Source organism: Phocoena phocoena, chromosome 16, assembly GCF_963924675.1.
Source record: "Phocoena phocoena chromosome 16, mPhoPho1.1, whole genome shotgun sequence".
Taxonomy (NCBI): Eukaryota; Metazoa; Chordata; class Mammalia; order Artiodactyla; family Phocoenidae; genus Phocoena; species Phocoena phocoena.
The window spans coordinates 59,763,868-59,785,843 of NC_089234.1; the positions used below are offsets into that span (position 1 = coordinate 59,763,868).

At 41.0% G+C, this 21,976-nt stretch overlaps 1 protein-coding gene across 2 annotated transcripts; it reads left to right on the top strand.

Moving 5' to 3' along the window:
* Positions 1–914: 914 nt before the first annotated feature.
* On the top strand, positions 915–21,924 carry PLA2G12B (phospholipase A2 group XIIB). 2 transcript variants are annotated; one of them, XM_065894594.1, is made up of 4 exons: positions 915–1,274; positions 11,870–11,958; positions 15,471–15,636; positions 21,386–21,924. In XM_065894594.1, exons 1-4 carry the CDS (start codon positions 1,064–1,066, stop codon positions 21,505–21,507), a joined length of 588 nt encoding a protein of 195 aa, XP_065750666.1. In that variant the 5' UTR covers positions 915–1,063; the 3' UTR covers positions 21,508–21,924. The 2 variants fall into 2 exon arrangements, with proteins under 2 accessions (XP_065750666.1, XP_065750667.1); XM_065894595.1 differs by having other exon boundaries at positions 21,389–21,924.
* Positions 21,925–21,976: the final 52 nt, after the last annotated feature.

Below are 21,976 nucleotides of genomic sequence, written 5' to 3' on the forward strand. Positions count from 1 at the left end.
TCATGGATGGAATTTATTTCTTCACATGACTAAAAAAGCAAAGTATAAAGTGAAGATGATGCCAAAACACTAGACTTCAGTCAACACTTTTTTTTTTAGGGATCTTCCCGGACCGGGGCACAAACCCACGTCCCCCGCACCGGCAGGCGGACCCCCAACCACTGCGCCACCAGGGAAGCCCCCGGTCAACACTTTTAAAGTCTAAAATTTCAAATAGTGTTTCTGATAAACTCTCTGACTTTTAAGCAACTCAATGGAAGAACAATACTAAGAGAGCTGAGTTCCCCCAGCTCTATCTCAGGGCAATCTGTAGATACCAGACGCTGCTGAGTGTAAATAAAAATACTGCTGTAAATACAGAGGCAAAAATGCCCCAGCACTAGGATGGCTTTGATGAGGAGCTCTGCCAGATTAGAGGACTGAGTCTGAGAGCCAAGCATTGACCGACGCAGAAGCTGGGGTCCTAAATCTGAACCCTCCCATCACGCACACTTAGAGCAAACTCTGACAATATCTGGACCATTGGTACAGGTGACACTGTTGACCCGCCATCACGGGGGGTTTCCTGAGTCCTTTACACATCTTCCTGCATCTCCCTACATCTCCCTAGTTACCATACGTAGGTGACTGGCTTAGGGGTGCGGCTACGTCCTTTGTGTCAAGAGGCCTGTCCTAGGGGACCAAACTTGTAACTAATCCATAGGTTAACCAGCTGGTTGGGGGTAGAATTCCAATTGCTCCACAACTCACGCCTCTGAAAAGTTGGCTAACATCCCCCTGCTCCAGGGCTGGGGAATCCGCTCTTAAGTGTTCTCTCTCTCACTGGCCATCCCTCAGATAGGCCCTCCTACTGCCTAACCTTTGCCCTTTCTAATTGCCCTGATCTCATCCCAACCTCCATAGCTGTGTTTAAAGTCCACCTCTGGGGAACACACAGATTGAGTGCTCCAGATAATTCGTTTCCCAGTCTTGCTCGGCATCTGGCCGGTGGGCCGTGTACCCAGACTTCCTGGGACACTGGCTGGGGTTTGAGGAGGGACCTCAGTACCTACCTGGCTACAGGATGACGCTGGCCACTAGCTTCTTGATTTTGTGGCTCAGCCTGGGGGGTGGCCTGGCTCAGAGTGACACCAGCCCTGATGCAGAGGAGTCCTATTCAGACTGGGGCCTTCGGCACATCCGGGGCAGCTTTGAATCTGTCAACAGCTACTTCGATTCCTTTCTGGAACTGCTGGGAGGGAAAAATGGAGTCTGTCAGTACAGATGCCGATATGGTGAGTGCATGGTCTCTCTTCCGGTGAGACTGTCACTGGTGGACCTGTGAAGAGCTTAAGCAGGGCCACAATCTGTCATGTACTTTTTCCTGTGATCCACCTCTTAGAGGGGTGCCAGATTCAGCAACTAAAAATATAGGACACCCAATGAAATTTGAATTTCAAATAAACAACCAAGACTTTGTTAAAATATGTGAGATATTTGGGACACAATTATAGTAACAAATTACTGGTTGTTTATCTGAAATACAAATTTCACTGAGCTTCCTGTGTTTTATCTGGCAAACCTATTCCAAGGAGTTTTGCGAGAATTGTTTCCCTGGGGACAATTTAATGGGTTTATTGTGAGGCAGGTAGGTACTTAGGAAAAGGTGGCAAGGGTGGGGAGAAAGAATAGGAGATGTCTTTGGGAGGTGTTCCTAGGGATGGAAACTCAGCTGAACATTCAGGGAAAATTCTGCCAGAAAACTCTGCGCTTCCTCAGTTACTCTGCTTCTAGCTTGGAAATGGATTCGTCTCTCCCCCTGAATGCAGTTCACACCTTCCTTCCAGATCTGTCAATCTCTGATCAATTTGCCTAACCACCACCACCCCCAAGAGAGCTGTCCCTGCCTCAGTCAGCAGTGACAGTCCTTTGGTGGGTAGGATGGGTGTCTGCCAGCTGCCTCTGTCCACCAGGGAGCAGGCCCCAAGCAGGCCTGGGGATGTGGAACTGAATGGGTAGGAGCACTACCTCACCTGAGTTGTAAAGAGGGTACATGGGAGCCTGCGTGCAGGTCTGGCTGCAAAAGAGCAGACCCTGTGGCCCGTTCTTCCTTCACCTTGCACTGGAATTCAGTGTAACGGGAGCAGAAGGTGGAGCCCTGGACCTTGCAGCTGGGAGGCAAAGGGTAACTTCAAACGCAAACGAAGATATTTCTGAAAGCATACACAGCCTCATACAGCATTTGCTTCACTGTTTAGTTTATCAGATGTTTCATCATGGGATTAAGAGATGAAAATGGTGAGTTTAGCCTAGCAGGAAAACACTTGAGAAATATTTTCTCCAGACACTCAACACATAAAACTCAGCTTGGAGAGAGACTCAAAAGAGCTACACACTTGCTGGACTCACCCAATCAGTCTCACAGTCCCTTTTTTTAACCTTTGAGCGGGGGAAATCCCTTCCTTATAAACGGGGAGTGACTAAGAGACCATGGTTAATCCTCCAGAACCAAGTTTTACAGCACAGAAGCTTTCATCTCAGAGGGGAATGTTGAAAAAAGGAAGCTACAGCGTCTCTGTGAAGATTCCATAGGGTAAATCTATGCTAGGACCCACCTGTACCGCTAGCAATGTCTTTGTCTAAGGTGTGTTAGACTAATGCAGAGATGCCTTGTCACAGGGACTGTTCTCACCTAGTTTGCATGGATGCGGCAGGAAAGGGTTAACTCACTTCAGATATTTGATCAACACTGGTGCTATTTTCCTTCCTGGAGGCAACACAAGACTTAGGTCTGTGGCTTAGCAAATAGATAACAGCAGGACTTTTTTTTTTTTTTTTTTTAAGGGAAACGAGAACCAAACCCTCTTTTTCTCTAGCAAAACAGCATTAAAAGATTTTAGCAAATTTTGGTTGCAAGCCTGCACCTGGGTCAGTCGATGCAGCAGCCACGGGTGGGGGATGAGAATAGTCAACAGAGAGATTGCAGGAACACAAATAACTCCACTCACTCTACAAAACAGGACCTGTCCAACCAGGGGTCTGAAAAACACGTAGGAAATAGGGGGTTAAGCCTTGTTACCTCTGGAACGCAGCAGAGCCAAGAACCTGGAGGCTGTACCCAAGCAGTACAGAACTTCTTCTCAAGTTGATTGTGGATCAAGCCGGCTTTTGAACAGATAACGGCTAATAACTAACTGAGCCTCTGTTTGCTGTGTGATACGCTTCTTGTGCACGAGGCTTCTCTTTCTTTAAAAGAAACTTGCTGTGCTGCAAATCCCCTGAAGGGCTTGTTTAAACAGACTGCTGGCCCTCACCCCTCTTATACTGATTGGGTAGGTCTGGGGTGGGACCAGAAAATTTGCATTCTTAAGAGTTCACAGGTGATCCTGCTGTTGATGGTCCTGGGACCACACTTTGAGGAAAAAACTGCTCTAAAAACTGCAATTTTTTTTTTTTTTTTGTCAGAAGGAACAATTTAGCAACAGTTAGTCTACAAGAAAAAAAATTGCCATTTGGTAGGTACTTACCACTGCTTAAAACAGTGGTTCCGACCTTGCTCTGCACTTAGAATCACCTGGGGGAGGCTTTAAAAAAATGCCTGCTGCCCAAATCAATTAAATGGGAATCTCCATGGGTTGGACCTAGACATCATTATTTTTAACGTTTCCCAGGTGATTGCAAAGTGTGACCAAGGTAGAGAGCACTATTTAAGGGGTCATTCAGCCCATAGATTGTTCAGACAAACAAAGGTATATTTGCATCCTGCTAGCCTACGCTAGTGTATCAATATTGCTTTCCACACTTCTTGTATCTACAATTCGTTTTCAGGTCAACACACAACATCTGAACTTGCCAAATGATCGGGCTGTAAATATAACGAGATTCAGCATGGATCAATAGCATACATGGTACAACTGGTTTAAGGGGTCTGCACTAATGTGAACACGATTCCCTCTCCCACCTCAGGGATTCTGATTCAGTAGGTCTGTGCTAGGAACTGCACACATGGTCCTCGAACCAGACTTTGAGAAATACTAGTAATGGAAAAATCAGGAGTTTGTACTGTGGGTGGGGGTGGGGGTTGGGGAAATCTCATTGCTGATGACCTTGGGCAAGTTACGTCTCTCAACCTTTGTTTCCTCATGTTTATAACTAATGTTAATAATACCTACCTTACAAGGTTGTTGTAAGAATTAAAGATAATATATATAAAGAATTAGTGCCGTATGGAACATGGCAGATACCAAACAAATTTTATAAATGTTATGAGAAAATGTGGTGAACAGGTTAACTATGCATTCGGATTCTTCAGATTCCCTTTCAAAATAAAATTAAAAAACATGAAATCCCAGTTGCTGGACACCATCCTCTCAGCTTCTGGAAGAAATCATCAAATGATGATTTAGGTGTTCTGTGCCTTTATGAAGGTCTGTGAGGCAGAGTTTCTGTGTCTTGTAAATCATGATTTAAGCTATCAACCACACCGTCACACTTTGATAAAAGGACCTCATGATGATTTTCTTCTTGGGTTTAGTTCTAGGAAGAAAGGTATCCTTAAATATCAGCATTCTTATTTTCAGGAGAATTTTTATCTGTTTGAAATCTTAGAGCAAAATTTTATGAACCTGTGAATTTATACATTTTTCTAGACAAAGAATTCACAGCCTTCATCAGATTCTTAGAGGACCTGGGGCCCAAAAAAAGAAAACAGCTACTGACTTAGAGGGCAATGGTTGTTCTCGAGAAGGGTGAGGAAACGTCCAGGTTTGCTGGTGATGGGGGGGAAGGGGTGCGCGTTCCTGGAACGTGGGACTTTAAGTACTAAAACAAGGATGGTCCCAGGCAAACCAGGACAAGTCGCTCGCCTTACCTCATGCAGTAACTTAATCTGTTTTAGTGACTGAAATAGAGTTTATTGCTTCAGTTAAATTGTCACAGTTCTGTTTTGTTCCCTTGTTGTGTTCCTCATGCTGTATTTGAGGGTTTCTGGCAGGAAGCAGGATGTACCCTTCAAATATGGCCCTTGGACTCCTAGGCAGACCTCTAGTGGAGCACACAGAGCCACTTCTGCGGGAACCAGCTGGGTGGGGAGAAGGGCCACACCCTCCTAAGCGGTTTAACCCTTGGCCTGGGTGATAAAGTGCCAGACAGTTTTACTGTTGTTTTCAGTGACAAAACAGAGAGAAAAACGGTGGGGCCTAGGAGGTAGCGGACCTTCCTGCGGGTAGAACTTTCGGGTTTCATGCCTAACTCCCTCATTTGTCTTTTAGGTGTTTTGTGGCGTTTCACTTTATGCAGAAGTTTTAAATTTTCCTAAGAAGCAGTCTATCAGTCCTTTTCTTTATAGCTTCTGCATTTTTTGTCTTGCTTAAAAGACCATCCTCACACCAAGGTCATAACAACATTCGGCTCTTTTTTTCTGTGAAAGCAGCTATAGCTAATACATAAGGAATGAGTGTTGCTGTGTTCTAAAAAAAACTTTTTTGTGAGCACTAAAGTTTTAATTTCAAATAATTTTCATATGTCACACAATATTATCCTTGTTTTGACTTTCCCCCCAATCATTTAAAAATATAAAAATCATTTTTATCTGGCAGGTTATACAAGAACAGGTAATGGGCTGGACTTGGGCCAGTGTTTGCCAAGCCCTCATCCAAAAAATCAGATGGTCAGCCTCCCACTCCTATAAATAGCCAAAACCAAAAAATAAAATTAGTTTGTGGACATTGTACATTATTGATGCCTAGACTCAAAACATCAAACTGAAAAGACTCAACACAACTCAAATCTGCTCTGACTGTAATATGAGGATATAGTACCTTATTTCTGTGTGGACTCAAACCATCACCTTTTTTCTTAGAACTTTTAATTCAAGCTTCAAACAGAATTTCTACAGCTTTCGTAAAGTATTAAAAAAAAAAAAACTGTCATCAATATCAGGCCAGGTGGGACGTATCTATAATTGGTGTCCCATTAGCTTTCAAACTGGAATATCAGAGTTTTATCTTCTGTGAGTTACCAACTGCAAAAATGGCAGAGGGTAACTCAGGAAACTGGACTGAGTCTGCTGCAAAAGCCCTTTATCAGCGAAATTATTAAAGAGCTAAATTTCACCATAAAATTTAGACATTTGTTTCTTCATTGAAATTTTCCCCCTGATTTCTATAAAGCTAGCATAGGTAGAACATTTGTAAAAGAACAATCTGAAGAAAAAACAAAATCACCATAGTCTCACCTCCAAGAGACAATACGCTTTAATAGTATGACATAGTTTGATTATTTTCATATGTGTAATTTGATTACTAATATTATTTAATACACTTTACCCATTCCCCTATTCCCAGTGCTACATACACACACACACACACACACACACACACACACACACACACACACACACACGGCAGGTTAGTAGAGTATCAATGCTAAGTTATATTTCTCAAGACCTTTGAAAAGTAATGCAGGGATTACTGGTGGGCTGGTGGACTCTGTGTCAACAAGTACAGGACCTCTCCATTACAAATAACAAGAAAGACGGGGTGGAAATAAAATATTAAAACAAAAAACACACACTCAACCTAGAATGAAATAATGGGAAAACTTCAAGTTCTAGAAATGAAGGGGAAACAAAAAGCCAAAGTGGCAGCAGGAGCTGATGCTGCCATGGCCCTTGGGGGTGTCAGTCTGGCACATATATAGACTCCAGGAGCTGAGGAATGGGCTTTATTGCTCATAGAGAGGAAAAGTAAATTTCACTAGTAAGAATTGGGAAGTTGGAACTGAGCAGTCTGCATAAAGCTTAGAGCCTGAGAAACTGTCTAGTCTGTTTAAAACGGATTAGATTATTGGATTATCCAACATTCCAAGAAGTAGCAAGAATGCTTTCTGTCCACCTGGGGCTGGAGCTTGGAGGAGGAATAAAGAACATCCACTAAGAAAAATCACTACCTGGGCTTCCCTGGTGGCGCAGTGGTTAAGAATCCACCTGTCAATGCAGGGGACATGGGTTCGAGCCCTGGTCCACGAAGATCCCACATGCTGTGGAGCAACTAAGCCTGTGCACCACGACTACTGAGCCTGTGCTCTAGAGCCCGTGAGCCACAACTACTGAAGCCCACGCACCTAGAGCCTGTGGTCCGCAACCAGAGAAGCCACCGCAATGAGAAGCCTGCGTACTGCAAGGAAGAGTAGCCCCTGCTTGCTGCAACTAGAAAAGGCCTACACACAGCAATGAAGACTCAATGCAGCCAAAACAAAAAAAATCACTACTTGAAGCATACACTATGCATAGGTGAGGAATCTGAATCTATACAGCTGGCCTGGTGTGAGTATCCCAAGCTGAGAAATTAACATAAAGACATGTGCCTCACTTATCTTGGGACTCCTAGAGCCACAGCAAAAGCAGTTAGGGACTATTTTGTAGTATGTGACACAGGGCACAGGAATTCATTTAGAAAAACAAGCCCTCCCGAAAACAATTACATACCATTCAAAAAGATAACCCACCATGCGGGAGAGTCAGTAGACATCAAAAAATGAAATGGCGGGCTTCCCTGGTGGCGCAGTGGTTGGGAGTCCGCCTGCCGATGGAGGGGACACGGGTTCGTGCCCCGGTCCGGGAGGATCCCACATGCTGCGGAGTGGCTGGGCCCACGAGCTATGGCCGCTGAGCCTGTGCGTCCGAAGCCTGTGCCCCGCAATGGGAGAGGCCACAACAGAGAGAGGCCCGCATACCACAAAAAAAAAAAAAAAAAAAATGAAATGGCATCCCAAGGAATGGAGATAATAAAAAAATAACAACATTTGAAATTATTAAAGAAATAAAAGAAGCAGTAGAAAACATAATTAAAAAACAGGACTCAATGAAAATGAATACACAGATTTAAAGAACATTTACATAGAACTCCAAGAAATGAAAATTACAGTCATCAGAAGAAAAAAACTCAGTGGATGGGTTACATAGCAGATAACCTAGCAGTTAGTCAACCTAGAGATAATTAGTAAAATGGAAAATAAATTTGATGAAGCTAGTAAAAATTCAGTATAGAGAGAAAAAGATAGAAAATATGAAAGAGAGATTAAGATATATGAGGGACAGGATTAAAAAGAATCACCATTCAGTAGAAGAGGCCCAGAAGGAGAAACTATAGAGAATGAAGAAAATAAAAAATTCATACAAGGGCTGTGAATTCTCCAGAGGTGAAAGACACCCGAGTCTTCAGATTATTCCAAGTGGGGTAAGGATACACAGTCCACCTATAGATACATTGTAGTGAAACTGTGGGGATTGAGGAAATTGGAATTTTTGTGCATTTCTGGTGGGAATGCAAAATGGTACAGCTGCTGAAGAAAGCCTGCTGATAATTCCTCAAAAAGTTAAACAGAATTACTATGTGACCCAGCAATTCCACTCCTCGGGTATGTACACCCAAAAGAACTGAAAACAGATATTCAAACAAATACTTGTACACAATTATTCATAGCAGCACTCTTCACAATAGCCAAAAGATGGAAATGACCGCCACGTCCATCAATGGTGCATGAATAAACAAACTGTGGTACATCTAGAGAATGGAATATTATTCAGCCATAAAGATAATGTGGATGAACTGTGAAAGATGGAGCATGACTGCTAAAGATGGGTACGGGGATGATAAAAATGTTCTAAAATTAGATTGTGGTGATGGTCTCACAACTCTGTGAAAAGCTAAAACCCATTGAATTACACACATTAAACGGGTGAACATATAATATATTAATTACATCTCAATAGAGCTGTCGTAGAAAAAAATGTAATGAAAAAGAGATGCAAATCATAATGGCAACTGCAATAGTTACGTATTGTTGAGTAGCAGGTGACCCCCAAACTTAGCAGCAGAAAATAACAAACATTTATTGTATCACACAGTTTCTGAGGGTCAGGAATCTAGGGGCTCTGCTGGGTGTTTCTGGCTCTCAGTTTCTCATAAAGTTGTAGTCACACTGCCTGTTGATATTAGTCTCTGAAGATATGACTGAAGCTGGAGATCTCCTTCCAAACTCATGTGGCTGTTAGCAGGAAGCTTTAGTTTTTTACCAATGGACCTTTCCATGACAGAAGTTGTAGCCTTTTTTTTTGACATCTTTATTGGAGTATAATTGTGTTACAATGTTGTGTTAGTTTCTGCTGTATAACAAAGTGAATCAGCTATACGTGTACATATATCCCCATATCCCCTCCCTCTTGCGTCTCCCTCCCACCCTCCCTATCCCACCCCTCTAGGTGGTCACAAAGCACCTAGCTGATCTCCCTGTGCTATGTGGCTGCTTCCCACTAGCTACCTATTTTACATTTGGTAGTGTACATATGTCAATGCTGCTCTCGCTTCGTCCCAGCTTACCCTTCCTAGAAGTTGTAGTCTTTTATAATGTAATCTTGGAAGCAACATGGCTCCACTTCTGCCATATTCTGTTGATCACACAGACCAACCCTAGGACAATACACAAGGTTATGAATACCAGGAAATGGGGATCACTGAGGGCCACCTTGAAACACCATCATATACACATGTTGTACCACAGCAACAAATACCCAAACAGACTGTGGCAGAGACTGCTTACTGTCCCCCTTTTCTACATTCATAAGCCCTCCTCCCAACTTCCAGCAGGGCTCACGGCTGCCTCCATTGAAGAAAAACTTCATTTCCTAGCCCACCTTTGCAACCACGTGTTGCCATTTGATTAAGGTCTGGCCAAAGGGAAGTAAGATGAAGTGATGTGTGTAACATTCTGGAGTGTGTTTATTAAAGAGAGGAGCTCTGACCTTTCCACCTCCTTCTTCCATCCTGCTGCTTGTAATATGGATGTGTTGGCTGAAGCTCCATCTTGGATCATGAGAGTTAGGGCTAAATTCCAGGGCTGGTAGAGCTGAAGGCTAGAAGCAGCCTGGGTTCCAGAAAAGGTCAGATTTATCATTCCAGGCTTCTGAGCCTTAATTCTGGATCTTGATGAGATATCCTATCTTGTTTAAGCATCTGAATAATACAGTATGTAGGAGGTATAATAAATATATGGAGAAAATTATAACACGCTGTTGAAAGACATAAAGGAAGACCTAAGTAAATGGAAAGCTACATTAGGCCCATGTTTGGGAATACAGAATATTATAAGAAAGTCAGTTGTCTCCAAATTAATCTGTAAATTCAATGTATTTTAAATACAAATCCTCATTTCATCTCTTGTAGACATAATCTACATGTCTCATGTAGACTAATTTGACTCTCAAATTCATATGCAAGAGTAAATGTCCAAGAGTAATGAAGGCAGTTTTTAAGAATAATAAGGAGGGAGGGCTCTAAAGCATAGACTTCCTACCTAAAAATTAAAACAGAAAGATGGGGTGCAAAGGGGCTTCGACTGTACTTACACCATTTAATTAAACAGAAAAAATACAGCATGTTTGGCAAGTTAACATTCATTGTGTTTGTGTAGTGGGTACATGGGTATTTGTTTCTCTGACTTCAGTTTTGAAATATTTCATAATACAAAATAATTGAAAATAAAATACCTGGCAAGAGAAGATTAAAGAAAAGAAAGAGAAAATGCCATGTGTCTCACTTGGAGGATTAATTCTTAGCTAATTTCCTCCGTCTTCTGTTACGTCTTGCATATCCTACATGAGGCAAAGGAACTGGGGAAAGAACATGGGCTTTGGAGTCAAACAGGATATATCTGGATTTATATACCAATTCCCCCCACTTTCTATATGACTCAGGCAAGTCACAAAACCTCTTAGCCCCATATTCCTTATCTGGATAATGGGATAAAAATACTAACTGCAGATGACTGTCCTGAGGTCATCTCAGGTCAAGGTTATCTTTATCTATAATGACTACCCTTGACACACTGACAAAGCTTCTCTGTATGCATTTGCAAGATTATAAAATTACCCAAAAGCCAAGTAGGAGAAACTAAGAAATCCAAAGCTTTTCGGATAGTTTCGCCTTAGTTCTGTGACACAAATGCCTAAAATGTTTCAGTGGGGTGTTTTCTTTGCCCTTTGGTCAACAATGCTTTGTCTGCATTTATGAAATCTTGCAAAATTTCCTTCACGCTATTCTAAAAAAGTTTGTGGTACTGTTTTAATTCTGATCCCTTAAGTGTATGATCAGGTCTCTGTGCATAGTATGTGGTCTTACAGTGGATAGAAGAATGAGAAACCTTGAGTTTTAGTTTGGTTTTGCCACAGACCTTATCTTCAAGGTCGTGCATGTAAGAAACATTAGAATTGTTAGTAAATAAGTGCTCATAAAATTCTTCAATATTCGGAGAAAACGCCAACCTGGTCTGAAGGTTATTACTCTCTTATGATATCATCATAATCATCATCACCACCTAATTTAAGTCTGGTGAGGAGCAGTGAATTTTTCTTTTAATTAAAAAAAAAATTCTTTCTTTATTTTATTTTCTGCTGCGTTGGGTCTTTGCTGCTGTGCGTGGGCTTTCTCTACTTGCGGCGAGTGGGGCTACTCTTCGTTGCGGTGCGCGTGCTTCTCACTGCGGTGGCTTCTCTTGTTGCGGAGCACAGGCTCTAGGCGTGTGGGCTTCAGTAGTTGTGGCACGCGGCCTCAGTAGTTGTGATGCACAGGCTCTAGAGCCCAGGCTCAGTAGTTGTGGCGCATGGGCTTAGTTGCTCAGCAGCACGTGGGATCTTCCCGGACCGAGGATTGAACCTGTGTCCCCTGCATTGGCTGGCGGATTCTTCACTGTGCCACCAGGGAAGTCCCAGGAGCAGTGACTTTTAAAGGAAAAACTGAACATGCTTTTTAGATCATTTTTATTTGGTGAATGTTCCCAAATGCTTAATTTCTAAACATTTCTTCCCGCTTCTTTCCTCTCTTTCCCCTGCTAGGAAAGGCACCAATGCCCAGACCTGGATACAAGCCTCAGGAGCCCAACGGCTGCAGTTCCTATTTCCTGGGTCTCAAGGTACCAGAAAGTGTATGTACACCACCATTGTTTTCTTAGTTGATTGGTTTTAACTAAAACTAATCCAAGAGTTACGACTGAGGAACTCAACACTTAAGGAATATGATTGAGAAATATGATTAGTATTTTAAATTGGATACAGAGGAAGGGAGATCATTTTCAAAGAAAGTTTCTGATTTCCTTTTCTCAGAGGCAGCTATCCCCCAGATAAGTCGTTGTGTAGTGAACTCTGAAAGCACCAATGCAAATATCAGCTGAGCCTTAGTGAACCAAACATAACTTAATTTGAAATACATCTGACAAGTTTGACTTATTTAAATTGGTGAGACTTTCCAGTGATGTACTGGAGCAAACTGGTACTGACCAGTACCAGTGAGGGCTGATTGCTGTATCCTCAGCACTTTTGCAAGCAGCTAACTTGGTGACGGTGCCGTCAAATCAACTATGTTTGGAGTATTAACATTATAGGAACCTGCAAACACACCTCCATCCACCCACATGCCCATACACACAACAAGCCACTGGCTAAACATTTATCATTTTGCCTCTGACCGTTTCTCAAACTGTCGATTTCCTTTAAAAACAAGGAATAATTAATTTCTTTTAAGACCCCTTGGAAGCCCTTTTACCTTTTTCACTTTAGAAAAGAGGTTTCATGTAAAATGTAGGTAGAAGGATTTCATATCTAAAATCATAGTTTAGCTATGCCTTTAGTTGGTGTCTTAATCAGGCTAAACTTCACTTTTCTGCTGGTTCAAAAGATTTTTGTAGTAATTTTCTAAGCAGCATAATGTTTATTCTTCTAAGTAAAATGCTGCTCACCCATGTGGCATTTTTGTGCAAATTGAAAAGAAGTTCCCTTTCCTCAAGATGGTTTTCTTCCATTTGTCAGAAACTAAGCTTAGGGCTTCCCTGGTGGCGCAGTGGTTGAGAGTCCGCCTGCCGATGCAGGGGACACGGGTTCGTGCCCCAGTCCGGGAAGATCCCACATGCTGCGGAGCGGCTGGGCCCGTGAGCCATGGCCGCTGAGCCTGTGCGTCCGGAGTCTGTGCTCCGCAACAGGAGAGGCCACAACAGTGAGAGGCCCGCGTACCGCAAAAAAACCCCCAAAACCAAAAAAAACCAACTAAGCTTAATATACTGATTTTGTAATAAAAGGAAATGCCTGCTACTGGCTGGATAGTTTTCTTAATAAATATATAAATCTATGATGTCTTGTGGGAAGGTGCCCCCTTAGATACGACACTCTTGTTCACTGCACAACCTTCACAGCTGTACGCCTAACCTGGTCCACAATCATCAGTACGTGAATGGACACAGAAGATAATCCTTCCAAATATACATTAGAGAAACAATGTATTTTTGGCTAATATCTTTTACTTGATATCAATTTAGTAGCTAAGAAAGTGGTATGCACTCTATTTTGGGAGTAATGTCATTTTGTTTACAGGTACAAATATTATTTAGAACTAGTTCAAGAATTTCCAATTGAGTTGAGTTGAATGATAGCCCCTATACTCATCTAATTCTGTTACCTCTGTTGTGATGTATTCTTAGGTTTAGGGGTGAGGTACAAGCAAAGTAGCTTGCTTCAGGTGTCAGATGATGGGAATTTACCCAGAATTGCTGAGTCCAGGCCTTTGCCTAGTCTAATGAGTTAGATTATCTCTTAATGTAATAATGCTTTGTTTTGGTTTTTGCTTAAAAGGGCCTTTTAAACTACCAAAGTCCATATTCTTCTCTAGGTGGTCTTGTAGTAAAAGTTCAAACAAGAGAACACTTAAGGAGACCCAAGAGGAAAGGATCTATGATAGCTGGTTAATCAATCCCCACCCATACCTTGAAACCAGATTTTCACAGCTTCCATCCAAGTCCAAGTCTATATTGTGAGAAGAACTGCAAAAGATCCATGTCTATGGAAGCAACCTAACTGTCCATCGACAGATGACTGGATAAAGATGTGGCACATATATACAATGGAATATTACTCAGCCATAAAAAGAAACGAAACTGAGTTATCTGTAGTGAGGTGGATGGACCTAGAGTCTGTCATACAGAGTGAAGTAAGTCAGAAAGAGAAAAACAATACTGTATGCTAACACATATATATGGAATCTAAAAAAAAAAAAAAGAACCTAGGGGCAGGATGGGAGTAAAGATGCAGACCTACTAGAGAATGGACTTGAGGACACGGGGAGAGGGAAGGGTAAGCTGGGACAAAGTGAGAGAGTGGCATGGACATATATACACTACCAAATGTAAAACCGATAGCTAGTGGGAAGCAACTGCATAGCACAGGGAGATCAGCTCTGTGCTTTGTGACCACCTAGAGGGGTGGGATGGGGAGGGAGGGAGGGAGACACAAGAGGGAAGAGATACAGGGATATATGTATATGTATAGCTGATTCACTTTGTTATAAAGCAGAAACTAACACACCATTGTGAAGCAATTATACTTCAATAAAGATGTTTAAAAAAAAAAAGATCCATGTCTAAACTCACCCTGTTCTCATCTGTTTTATAAACCACAGAATGATTACTCCTCTTTAATCACTTATTGCAACATGTCCCTTCCTTCCTCAAGAGTCTTTATCAAATCTAACTTGCTATTTTGGATGTCAAGGCCATCTATCAACTTGCCTTTCTCCTTAATTAAAAAAATAAAAAATATATATATATAGATATAGATATATATAATAAAAATATATAATACATCACCCTGCTAAGACCCTTGAAAGACTAAACAAACTAATTGACTTGCTCATATATGATATGCTCATTATTTCCTTTCTTTACCTGCTGTATCTTAAGTCTACCATCATCTCTAATAATCCTTTCAAAAAAATTCCTGTTTGGTAACTCTACATGTGGCAGTCTACGAACTTAGTTTATGACACATTTGTAATAGTTTAGGATGCTTTATAAATGTGTGTGTGTGTGTGTGTGTGTGTGTGTGTGTGTGTTACTTTGTTGTTTGATCATAGTCCCCTCGTGGTCAGGAACTATGTTCTATCCCCACTCTGCTCCTCGACACATACAAACACATATACACATACTTAAAACAGTGCTGCATGGGATGGATCCCTGATAAATGCTGGTGACCTCTTTATGAACTGAGGCTTAATTTTTCATACTTCTGAGACTTGGAATCTTTTGTTTAAACAAAATCTCGTATAGCATAGGTTTTAGTTGAATTTGCCAGTCTTGAAGCTATGCCCTCTTGCCTAACTTTCTGATTTCTATTTTTAGCACTATAGTGGCCTGTGAATTTGAAAATTACTAAACCCCAAAAGAAAAAGAAGAAAAGTGGGCCATTCAAAGTTATTAAACTAATAACTAGATCATGATCAAAACTTAGCATCCTGTGACTGTCAATCTGATGTATTCTTTCCAGTCATCGGTGCTTCTGAATAGATCTGAATCTGTAACAGGAATTTGAGAACAAGGTGGGCAAGGTTGCCTAAGGTCCTTGGTCTAAACGTGGCATTTTCTTCCTTCACTTTTCTTCCTTCACTTTTCCTCAGATGGACTTGGGCATTCCAGCAATGACCAAGTGCTGCAACCAGCTGGACGTCTGTTATGACACTTGCGGTGCCAACAAGTATCGCTGTGATGCAAAATTCCGATGGTGTCTCCACTCTATCTGCTCTGACCTTAAGCGGAGTCTGGGCTTTGTCTCCAATATACAAGGTAGGAATCTTAAGTGCATCTACCCGTGAGCAGGGAGTTTTGTTCCTGTTTTCACACAGAAATGTAGCCAGAGCCCTTTTACTCAAAGAGACCATCAGAGCTCACTGATCTTTCTTTATCCTGTGACCAATGCAAGAAAGGGGGAAGGAAGATTCTGGGCAATCCTTCACTAAAGTTCTTGCTGTCCTGCCCAGGAGCTGCTGGCACCACTCCTGATGGACAGGGCCATACCAAAGCCTTCCCAGAGAAATAAAATCTATCCTCTAAGGACAGAGCAAGAGTTGCCCAACTGGCTTTCGTGATCCATTCCACTGTTAAATAATTTTCCATATCAGGAATTATTCCGTATAGGACTACATGCTTGGGTTTAAGCCTTTTTTTTTTCTTATTTTGTTCTCATCAGGGAAAGAATTTTAATTTAAAAATCTATCTTTTTTGTGTAAAAGTCTCTATATCTTTGAGGATAATTATTTTCAAACAACTGCTTACCTACCTAATTTCTAGCACTGATTCTGTAATTTCTTTTTCCTAATTTACCTTAGGAAAAGTTGTAATCCTTTAGTTTCTGAAGCCCAAACATTACATCCAGGTATTAGCATTGTATATTTTTAGGTGGTGAAGTTTGAAATTCAGGCTTATGAAGAGCTGGCCCCATGCCATCGAGAAAGTCAGCTGCAGGAAGAATCTCGGATCTTGTTATAGATCAATGTCTAGAGTGCTGTCCTGTAGTGAATGTCTGAGGGCTTGAAAATATGAATAATTAATTAGGCCCTGTAAAAGGGAGTATCATTCTATCTGTACCTACAAAAGGTGAAAAAGTGCCTGCTGCTAATCTAGGGTCAGGTCAAGTTACTCCCTCCAAGAAACATCCTATTGATTCTTTCTCCTAAATATCTCTTTGATATATCACTTGCCCGGTTACTACAGATTAACCCAATCTCTGGGTCCCATCCATGGGGTCTCTATTGACCCCATAGAGACCAGGTATATTTTCATACCAGACGAATCTGATCATCTCCACCCTCCGTGTAAGTCCTTCAATAGGTTCCTCTTCCTTAGGATTAAATCCAAGTCCTTAGCATGACATTCATAGCCCTTTCTGACTCAGTCCTAGCCTACCTCTCCAGCATCATCTTGCTTATTTCTGATTTCTTTCCTGACTTCTGCTATTCCAAACTATGTGGGTTGATGGCGCAAATCTTTCTGCCTCTTCAGTTCCCTGTGCTTGAAATACTCTGATCATTCATTTTTTTGTTGTTGTTCAGTTTTATTGAGATATAACTCACATACTATAAAATTCAACCATTTAAATGCTTTTTAAAATATGTTCACAGAGTTATGCAATCAGCCCCACAATTAATTTTAGAACATTTTCATCACTCCAAAAAGAAACTCTAGAGCCATTAGTAGTCCCACTACATCGTTCCCCTGGCTAGCTCTAGGCAACCATTAGTCTGTTTTCTCTATAAATTTGCCTATTCTGGACAATTCATATAAATGGTGTCATAAAATATGTGGTCTTCTGTGACTGGATTCTTTCACTTGGCAAGGTTTATCCATATTGTAGCATGTATCAGTATTTCATTCCTTTTTATTGCTGAATAGCATTCCATTGTATGGATATAATATGTTTTCTCTATCCATTCATCAATTGATGGACATTTGGGTTGTTTCCACTTTTGGGCTATTATGAATAGTTCTGGTATGAACATTTATGTACAAGTTTTTGTGGTGACATGTTTTCATTTCTCTTGGATATATATCTAGGAGGGGAATTTCTGGGTTATATGGTAATTTTATAACAAACTGATTTCCAAAACAGCTATACCATTTCACATTCCCACCAGCAATGTATTATGGTTCCAATTTCTCCACATCCTTGCCAACACTTGTTATTATCTATCTTATTACAGACCCTAGTAGGTGTGAAGTTATATCTCATTGTGGTTTTGATTTGCATTTCCCTGATGGCTAATGATGTTGAGCATCTTTTTATGTGCTTATTGGCCATTAAATAACTGCTTTGGAGAGATGTCTATTCATTTGCCCCCTTTTAAATTGGGTTATTTGTCTTTTTATTATTGAGTCATAAGACTTCTTGTATATATTCTGGATGCAAATCTTTTATCAGATATGTGACTTGCAAATGTTTTCTCTCATTTTATGAGTTGATTTTTCACTTTCTTGATGATATAATTTGCAGCCCAAAAGTTTTACATTTTGATTAAGTCCATTTTATCCTTTTAAAAATTTTTTCTTGTACTTTTGGTGTCATATGTAAAAAGGCTTAGCCTAACTCAAGGTCACAAAGATTTACTCCTAAGTTTTCTTCTAAGAGTTTTGTTGTAGCTCATATATTTAGACCTATGATACATTTTAGTTAATTTTTGTGTAAGAAAGGGGTCCAACTTCATTCTTTTGCATGTGGACACACACCATTTGTTGAAAAAGACTATTCTTTCCCACCATTTGTTCCTGCACCATTTGTTGAAAGAGACTATTCTTTCCCACAATAAATTGTCTTTGCACCCTTGCCAAAAATCAATTTGCCATAATTGCAGTGTTTATTTCTAGACTTTCAATTCTATTCCATTGATCTATGCCAGTACCACACTGTTCCTATTATTGTAATTTTGTAGTAAATTTTGAAATCAGGAAGTGTCCTTCAACTTTGCTCTTTTTCAAGATTTCTTCAGATATTCTGGATCTTCTGCATTTCCATATGAATTTTAGGTTCAGCTTGTCAATTTCTTCAAGAAATGGCAGGTGGAATTTTGATAGGACTCTTGTTGACTCTGTAAATCCATTTGAGGAGTATTGCCATCTTTTTTTAAAAGATTTATTTATTATTCATTTTATTTATTTTTGGCTGCTTTGGGTCTTAGTTGCAGCACACGGGATCTTTGCTGAGGCATGCGGGATCTTTCGTTGTGGCGCGTGGGCTCTTTGTCCTGGTGCACAGGATTCTCTCTAGTTGTGGCGTGTGGGTTTTCTCATCTCTAGTTGTGGCGCGCAGGCTCCAGGGCGCATGGGCTCTGTAGTTGTGGCACACGGGTTCCAGAGCACGTGGACTCTGTAGTTTGCCGCATGCAGGCTCTCTAGTTGAGGTGTGCAAGCTCAGTAGTTGTGGTGTGTTGGCTTAGGTGCCTTGCAGCATGTGGGATCTTAGTTCCCTGACCAGGGATCGAACCCGCGTCCCCTGCATTGTAAGGTGGATGATTCTTTTGCACTGGACCACCAGGAAAGTCCTGAGGAGTATTGCCATCTTAACAAAATTATGTTTTCTGATCGATGAACATGAATGTCTTTCCACTTATTTGGGTCTTCTTTAATTTCTTTCAACAATGTTTTATAGTTTTCACAGCACAGCTCTTATACTCCTTTGTTTAATTTGTTCCTAAGTATTTTTTCCTTTTTGATGCTTTTTTTTTTTTTTATTTTGGCTGTGTTGTGTCTTTGTTGCTGCATGCAGGCTTTCTCTAGTTGCAGCAAGTGGGGGCTACTCTTCATTGCGGTGTGCATGCTTCTCATTGCAGTGGTTTCTCTTGTTGCGGAGCATGGGCTCTAGGCATGTGAGCTCCAATAGTTGCAGCATGCAGCCTCAGTAGTTGTGACACAAGGGCTTAGTTGCTCCACAGCATGTGGGATCTTCCTGGACCAGGGATCAAACCTGTGTCCCCTGCATTGGCAGGCAGATTCTTTTTTTTTTTTTTTTTGGTGGTACGCGGGCCTCTCACTGTTGTGGCTTCTCCCGTTGCGGAACACAGGCTCCGGACGCGCAGGCTCAGCAGCCATGGCTCACCAGCCCAGCCGCTCTGCGGCACGTGGGATCGTCCCAGACTGGGACACGAACCCCTGTCCCCTGCATCGGCAGGCAGACTCTTAACCACTGCGCCACCAGGGAAGCCCTGGCAGGTGGATTCTTAACCACTGTGCCACCAGGGAAATCCCTTGATGCTATTATAAAGGGAATTGTTTTCTTAATTGTATTTTCAGATTATTTGCCAATAATGTATACAACTACAATTGATTTTTGTATACTGATCTTTTATCTTGCAACCTTACTGAACTCATTTATTACCTCCAAGAAAGTTTTAGTAGATTCCTTAGGCTTTTCTGTACACAAGATAATGTCATCTGCATATTGTCTTCCTTTTCAATTTAGATGCCTTTTCTTTCTCTTGCCAATTGTCCTGGCTAGAACTTCTAGTAGAGTATTGAATAGAAGTGGTGAGAACAATGTGGAGATTAAACAACATGCTACTGAACAACCAATATGCCAAAGAAGAAATCAGAAGAGAATATAACACACCAAGACTTATGAGAAGCAGTAAAAGCAGTCCTAAGAGGGAAGTTTATAGCAATAAATGTCAACATCAAAAAAAAGAAGGATCTCACATCAACAAACCTAACTTTAAACTTCAAAGAACTAGAAAAAGAAAAGCAAATGAAGCCTAAAGTTTGTAGAAGGAAGGAAATAAGAAAGATCAGAGTGGAAATAAATGAAATAGAGACTAAAAGGACAATAGAAAAGATCAGTTAAACTGAGAGCTGTTTTATAAAATAGATAAAATAGACAAAACTTTAGCTAGGTTGGCCAAGAAAAAAAAAGAGGACGCAAATAAATAAAATCAGAGGTGAAAGAGGAAACATTAAAACTAATATCACAGAAATACAAAGAACCATAAAAGACTACCATGAAAAATTATACACCAAGTTAGACAGCCTAGAAGAAATGGATAAATTCCTAGAAACATACAACCTACCAAGAATGAATCATGAGGAAATAGAAAATCTAATCAGAACTGTTACTAGTAAGGAGATTGAATCAGTAGTCAAAAATCTCCCAACAAACAAAAATTTAGGACCAGGTGGCTTCACTTTTTTTTTTTGGCTTCACTTTTTTTTTTTTTTTTTTTTTTTTTTTTTTGCAGTACGCAGGCCTCTCACTGCTGTGGTCTCTCCCACTGCGGAGCACAGGCTCCAGACGTGCAGGCTCAGCGGCCATGGCTCATGGGCTCAGCCACTCCGCGGCATGTGGGATCTTCCCAGACCGGGGCACGAACCCGTGTCCCCTGCATCGGCAGGCGGACTCTCAACCACTGCGCCACCAGGGAAGCCCTGGCTTCACTTTTAAAGTGGCTTCAACATTCAAAGAAGAATTAGTCAGCCATTTAAATGGCTTCAACATTTAAAGAAGAATTAATACCAATCCTTCTTTCAAAATGCAGATGAGGAGGGAACACTTCCAAAGGCATTTTAAGAGACCAGCACTACCCTATTCCAAAACCAGATAAAGATATTACAAGAAAATAAAATTACAGGCCAATATCCCTGATGAATACAGATGCAAAAATCCTCCACGAAATATTAGCAACCTGGTTATTCACCCCACACTTGAATAGGGAAAGCTATAGGAAACATAATAGTGTTATTTGAGGGAGTATTCTGAAAAAAAAAAGGTAAATTTTCCATGGAGTGAGCACAGTGGTGTGGGGCATTCTGATTGCTAATCATGGTTTCTACCTGGAGGCCCATAAAAGGAGGGCATCCCAAAGTGTGTTATGCTTTATTAGATTGGATAGAAGCTCCTCTGAAAAAGCTTCTGTTAAATCTATTTTTTCATTTTAATTCTGTATTTGGATCACTGCCTCTACTTTTCTCTGGGTATCATGTTATCCTTGGAAATACGCTGCCTCTTCAAAATTGCTTAGACTTAACTTTTATATTTCTCTTAATCTTTTTCAAGTAGGCTGTGATTCTCTGGCTGATACTGTGTTCAACACTGTATGGACCTTGGGCTGCCGGCCCTTTATGAACAGTCAGCGGGCAGCCTGCATCTGTGCAGAAGAGGAAAAAGAAGACTTATGAGGAAGAGGTGATTTCTTTCCCATTTTGAGTGACACCACAGCCATCAGTCTGGGAGATGGTAGTACGGCAGATGCGTCTCATTCTTTTTTCCAAAAGTTTGGATACCGCAAAGCAGGAGAAAGGAAACACTATTCTACAGCTGAAAAGTGAGTCATCATTTGAGGAGAATTGGAAAAAAGACATGGAGAGATTTGAAGACTATGCTTCACTTTAACACTGGTCTCCCCAGCCAAGACATATTTGCCTGGAAATTCAGTTCTTAAAGACTAAAATACCAGGATTCCTGGAATTAATAATTATATTCATAAGTGAAATTTTGGAGAGTCCAACCATTTGGGAGGCAATGACTTTCCTCTGGTCCATGTTTCACTTGCCAGTAAGCATCTCACATTTAATAAAGTGTACTTTTTAGAAAATTTGAAAAGAGATGAATGAATTCCATTATCACCAATATGCTTCCATTTCACTT